The sequence below is a fragment of the Atta colombica genome, unplaced genomic scaffold, assembly GCF_001594045.1.
Source record: "Atta colombica isolate Treedump-2 unplaced genomic scaffold, Acol1.0 scaffold88, whole genome shotgun sequence".
Classification (NCBI taxonomy): domain Eukaryota; kingdom Metazoa; phylum Arthropoda; class Insecta; order Hymenoptera; family Formicidae; genus Atta; species Atta colombica.
Genome location: NW_017259581.1, coordinates 1,120,146 through 1,126,412, shown reverse-complemented (window position 1 = coordinate 1,126,412; position 6,267 = coordinate 1,120,146). Strand labels below are relative to the sequence as shown.

General features: G+C 30.3%; 1 protein-coding gene across 2 annotated transcripts in view; it reads right to left on the bottom strand.

The window, feature by feature from the left end:
• Positions 1-6,267, bottom strand: part of LOC108693137 (E3 ubiquitin-protein ligase UBR3) — a 30,624-nt gene that overhangs the window by 7,727 nt on the left and 16,630 nt on the right. Inside the window, exons 9-19 of one of the 2 annotated variants that reach the window (XM_018201885.1) lie at positions 4,002-4,183; positions 3,689-3,828; positions 3,384-3,526; positions 2,973-3,139; positions 2,649-2,892; positions 2,272-2,428; positions 1,795-2,028; positions 1,496-1,660; positions 1,131-1,291; positions 465-999; positions 56-201 (exon numbers count right to left, since the gene is read on the bottom strand). In XM_018201885.1, coding sequence (XP_018057374.1) covers positions 56-201; positions 465-999; positions 1,131-1,291; positions 1,496-1,660; positions 1,795-2,028; positions 2,272-2,428; positions 2,649-2,892; positions 2,973-3,139; positions 3,384-3,526; positions 3,689-3,828; positions 4,002-4,183 — 2,274 coding nt within the window. The remainder of the gene's footprint in view (positions 1-55; positions 202-464; positions 1,000-1,130; positions 1,292-1,495; positions 1,661-1,794; positions 2,029-2,271; positions 2,429-2,648; positions 2,893-2,972; positions 3,140-3,383; positions 3,527-3,688; positions 3,829-4,001; positions 4,184-6,267) is intronic. The other variant, XM_018201886.1, reaches the window with a different exon arrangement.

Below are 6,267 nucleotides of genomic sequence, written 5' to 3'. Positions count from 1 at the left end.
TATATATATATAAAACGCGATATGTTTTTCATGCGATAAAAAGTGAAAACATTACTTGAACTAATACAACGAGTCCCATCGGTTTGTCCTCACTGCTGGGAGTAGTTTGATTGCATATCACACAGTCATACTCTTTTTTACTAGTCAGTTTAGTCTCATTCTCCTCTTGATCCCAGTCCATCCCAGATGCATCTGCATCCTCTGTAAGAAAAAAATTACTTCATTAATATAACTGATTAACTAAATTCATACTTCTCTTATAGAATAGAATATTGCAAATTAAAATGTTACAATTTTTCTAAATTTTTGTAATAAGTATCTGGAGACACGATAGTGTCTCGGTGCTGAGCCAAGCGACCGTACTTTACGCGAGCCGGCGAATTGCGCCAAATTGAGATTATCGGATTTCAATAACGGATGTTACTGAGATCGATGAATTTTAAATACACTTAATATAGATTTACCGGTTTCCATCGCTTTCTCCATAAATTGTTTCTGTTTGTTAGCGAATTCCGCCATCAGCTTCTGTTGTCTTTCTTTTGCTCTTTTTCGTCGTTCCTCTCGCTCGCGATTCTCCTTTTCGCGTTGCTCATCTTCCTCGCATTCTTGCATACGAGGCCATAATTTGTTCCTAGTCTCAATGATCGTTTGTTTACATATAGGGTCTAAATCCGCGATTTTTCTAAGTAGCTGCGATATGAAGAATGGTCCATCACCAATTCGCGATTCACTAGGCAATAGTGATATAAAAGAGCTGCTGCTACTGCTACTGCTGCTGATGCTACTGCTGCTGCTGCTGCTGCTGCTGCTGCTGCTGCTGCTGCTGCTGCTGCTGCTGCTGCTGCTGCTACTGCTGCTACTACTGACTTCATTATCTGACATTGCACTTTGTTCGGGATTATAGCTGTCTGGTACACCGGATAATTGAGAATGTAATTTTAACAGCAAGGAGATTATGCTCTCTCCTACTTTTACAGATTGCGGTTGCATTGGTCCACCCTAAAAGATATATGAATATTTTATATCAATGAGATAAACTGAGTGACAAATATTAAAATATATAGTATATAATAAGAAATGAAGAAAATGTAGAATATTGCTAGTAATATATCTGTAATATATTATATTACTTGTAGCTCTCTCCTCTTAAAATGTTTGTAAGAATTTGATGTGGATGGAACAATTTCTGTGGCCCTATAATTAATCGGGTGCGCTGTGACTATTTCATTTCCGGCCAAAACTGCCGGACGTTGAGGAACGGGCGGTAAAGCTGGCTGTCCGCCGATTTCATCTAATTATTATTAAGAACATAATTAAATAAAATATCATTTATATATAAATTTTGATATACATATAATTTAACAGAATAAAATGTAGCAAAAAATGTTCAAAAGAAGATACTCCAATAAGTATGACTTTTTTCAAAAACCATCGTCATTACATTAATAATAAAACGCAGTTATAAATTATGAATTACAAAGTTTAAAAAACATACTATTTGGTGAAGGAGGCGATTCAATTGCTAGATGGATTGCCATCGATTCTTCCTCAGATGGTGGCAGAGCTCTTTGCAAAGGTATCGTTAAGTCATCTTCACTATTACTACGAGCTGGTATGGCGACAATTCCGTCTTCAGGTACAATTGCTACACCATATTCCACTATAATGATAGAACAATATTATATAACAATATTATATTTTATATAAACTATTTATAAGAAAAATAAATAGTAAATAATGTTTTGAAAAAATATGTATCAACTTTGCAATGATCTATATGAAAATATTGTTAACCACTTGTTGATGGTAATGCTGGCAGAGATGCAGCACTCTCGACTGACGGTAGCAAAGCCGGTAGAGATGATGCACTTGCATTCGACACACCATTGTCATCTCTAACGGTGTCTACAGAAAATCCCAACAATTCCAAAGAGACTTCCTCCGCGCCGTCATCTGCACCGTCATTCAACATTAAGGATGTCGCCACTTCACTCATCTCTCCATGAATCATCTCCCACTCAAATTCACCTAATAATTATTAATTTAAAAAAATTAGCAAGTGTATTAAATCATACTAAATATATTAGCATGTTAAGTCATTACTATATACATTAATTTCATCATTTTATAATATAAATGTAATTACAATATGTTATATATTATTATCAGTATCATTTCCTTATTATCAATATATTCAAAGTAAATCAATTATATAAAAAAAAGCTTACGCTGTAAAAATTTGTTAACAAACTTATAATGAATTATACTTACTGTCTGAGCTGCTATGCTCCGACTCTTGGACTAGAATCACTTGAGGTATCATTGTTCTCAGATTTTCAGACAAACTATCACTTTCGTACCATCCAGCTAAATCCATATCCTTTATCACATGAAAGCTACCACCAGTGTATTGGCATAAAGGACTCCCCTTTGGAAAATTGTATTATAGTGTAAAATAATAGACAGACAAAATTATTTTAAAAGAAATATAAAAGAATTAAAATCATATAAACAAGATAAAACACATAAATAATAATGAATTATATATTTTTTTTACTATGTAAAGTAATAACTCACATATATAAGAAAAAGATTAAATTGTTTAAAGCAACTTAAAGATTAATTATTTTATCAAAAGAATTATTTACAGATTTATCTGGCGGTTCCGCAGTAATAACTGCCATCTCTAGAAGATAAATAGCCAATGCCATAACATGTTCCGATATGTTACGTCCATTCACAGCCTTATAGAGTATTATCAAGATCATAGCATGAAAAACTTTGGAACGTAGAACTATACGAGGATCATCATAGTCCAACGAAACCGGAGCTGGTTGCCTAAATGGTGGCCAAAGAGTTGCATTATTCTTTAGCTTGCCTGATTGTTTTACACTGCAACAAAAAAATATAATATTGGTAAAAAATAGAATATCTCAAAGCACATGTGTTTTACCGATAAATTTGATACATACTATTCTGTGAAACGATCCATAGATATTTGGAAGTCTCTCCTATGAACTGCTCTCAACAGTACATGTAAAGGATCAAATAATTCTTCCCATACGCGACCCTTTGGTCCATACATACCCTGTTGCATATTGCCACTTGCTTCGAGATTTGGAGCTCTATATTGCGCTACCTATAAACACATTAAAAGAGAATCAATAATGCTATTTAAAATTTATTTACACACACACACACACACACACACACACACACACACACACACACACACACACACACACACAAATATATGAAATACAAAAAGTTGTACGTAATTGTACGATTAAGTAACATTTATATGTATATAAAAATAGAAATTAGAAATTAAAATAATTCTTTCAAATATATATGATACGTGTTCGTATATGATACGAACTTACATCAGCTAGAACAGATTCAAAGTCTCTGTTCTGAGTAGTTCCACAGCGTTCCGGCATTAGTTCCATCAATTGACTATGCGTCTTATCACTCATACATAGTAAGGTCACCATTTCAAGACGAGACATTTCGGGATCCGATAAACCTGATGTAAAAAAATATAAATGTCTTAACATAAATATCTTATTCTTACTTTAATATTTTTTTATTGTTTTCAGGATTATCAAATTTATTATTACTAAAAAAAAAGTGAAAGATTTTTAAGATAATCGCATTAAAACCGATTAGAATCGCATTAGAAATTCACCAAGATTTGTTCTGACGTTGACTAACGTAGCCAAAAACGTTAGGCAACTTTCCAACATCGGAGTATCATGCTCGCCCTCAAGATATTCATTTTGTGGGGCATGATACAGGCATAAACTCATCCATTCCACCACGTGAAATCTAAAATAAAAATAAATTTTTTTTTGTATTCTCATATATATATAGTCTAGTTATGATTTAAAGTAAGATTGTTATTGTTTAAATTTTTTAAAAAATAAATTAAAACGTTTGCATTATTGATTCGATGTAAAAAGAAAGTTTGACGTAAAAAGAAACAAGATAGAGGATATTACTTTTCGATAACAGTTTTCAGAAAGACATCTGGCATTAATTTTGTGGCACAGATTTGCAGCAGATACAGATCCGCGTCCACCATGGAGTTGCAAAAATTGCACTGTATATAGGTCATCGCTTGGCCCTTTATTTGCAATCCATTGCGAACCCATAATCCATTTAAAATCTCATAGAAGGCCACCTGAAAACAGAAATGCACAAAGAACGTTATTCATTATATTACATAGACAATCAATGTCAATAATAAAATATTATCTTGCACTGAATATTATGTAACTATTCATAAAAATTAATATATAATGTATTATTATAACTGTAATAACTTATAACTATATTGTAATATTAAGATTGCTGTAGATATTCTCATAAAACTCGTGCAAAATATCTAGTTAACCTTTATCTCTGCTGCATCAATGTCATTAAATTGTGTTTGCACTTTTTTTTTTATGGAAGATATGAATTTAATCTTTTCATATCTCGAGTAACATACAGTATATAAGCCAATTGCACAAAATTACATAAGAGCATGTCTCATAACATTCTTATATAAACATATGAACTATAAATTTAAAACCTCGTTTTATATTTGATTCATTTACTCGTGCGCAGAGGCAGCGTAACATATACTACGCAAATTAAGCATGATATAAGACTATTTTTTAGAGACGCTTACCATTGCGTTTGTTGTATCTATACAATGAAATTGAAATATATTTTTTAATAAATTCTGATGCACAAAAGTCATTAAACACTGAATCGATATATAATGAACAGTTATAATTCGCTACTCTTTTATGCACATTAAACTTTCTAGAAGAAAAATGTTTTAATCCCAGTAACACTAACAATGAGTACATTAATATATATGTGATTCTTACAACATTTTCTTTCTTCTTCTTTTATGATTTTTTTCCTTTTGTATTGAATAATTATCCCACATGATTTGTATCAGAAGACATGGTAGTGTCTCAACGCTAAGCCAAGCGCAGCGATAAAGATGTTAAATAGTTGAATGTAACTTGTTGATTTTACCGATTAATTTTTTAATTTGAGAGAGCAATTTTTAATTCTTTAAAAAAAATTTAAGAAATACTTTAAATAAAGTAGTAATTATTGTGTGAACATAAGCAGAAAAACATAAGCAGAAAACAATTTTTAGAAAGAATAAAAAAAATTAATTAGTATCTAGTCATTTAGTTCATTTTTAAATAATTTTTTTTAGCTATCAACTATCTTTCTTGCTTTTAAAATATTGTAAATTAATCTATTTTTGCAATTAATAAAAATAATAAGCTATTAAGAATATTTTATGAAAATATTTTATTGAAAATATTTTATAAATTTTTCAAGTGGCTAAAAGAAATTTTACTTTTATTTCAATATATTTTTGTAATCAAACAACTTGATTCTATAGAGCAATAGCATGTAATTAATTTACGCGACAAAAAAAATAGAATGCACTCTATTAGAAAAAACAGAATACGCTATTAGATTATTCAGAAGATATAAACCATTTTCACTAATTTTGAATTTCACGATTTCTTTTTCTTCTATTGTCATTTAAATAAATAGTCAAATCTAGATAAATAATGTCAGTGTTTTAATTGTTGTTTAATTAGCAGTTTCCAAACTGATTAATTTCAAGTCATATGTTCAAGGTTTAATGTTGTTTTAAATATTGACAAAATATATCTTCTAACATCTCCTTAAAGCCTATTCTACAGTGTGTTTTTTGTTTTCCGTTTTGTTTTTCGCTATTTTTTATATCTTGTCTTTTTGCTTCTTATTCGATTTTTGTTTTATGTCACTCGAAATAAAAGCTAACAAACTTCGGAAGAAGCAGGAAACACGTAATAAGAAATGCATTTGTGGATTAAACGGAAGTAAAGGGGAAAAAAGCAAGAAGTAAAAAGCAAGAAACAAAGAGCAACATTGTAGAATAGGCTTTAACATCCTTTTATAAACAAAAAGAGATTAGGAGATATATTTTGTCAATATTTACAAAAAACATTAAACTTTTAATTTTGATTCTCCTATATTATTTGAAATTTGTTTTCTTCATAAATATTATATAAATTTTTAAATAAACGCCTTATTATATATAATAAAAAGCGCGGATTTAAATACTGCATGGAGACACCGAATAGTTTAGCGCTGTGTTTATATCTATGTCTGATAAAATAATCTGAGATATACTTACTATTCTTTTCTCTCTTTTGATTTTTCTTTGTTAATAAATATAATAAATAGCGTAATATTTATAAA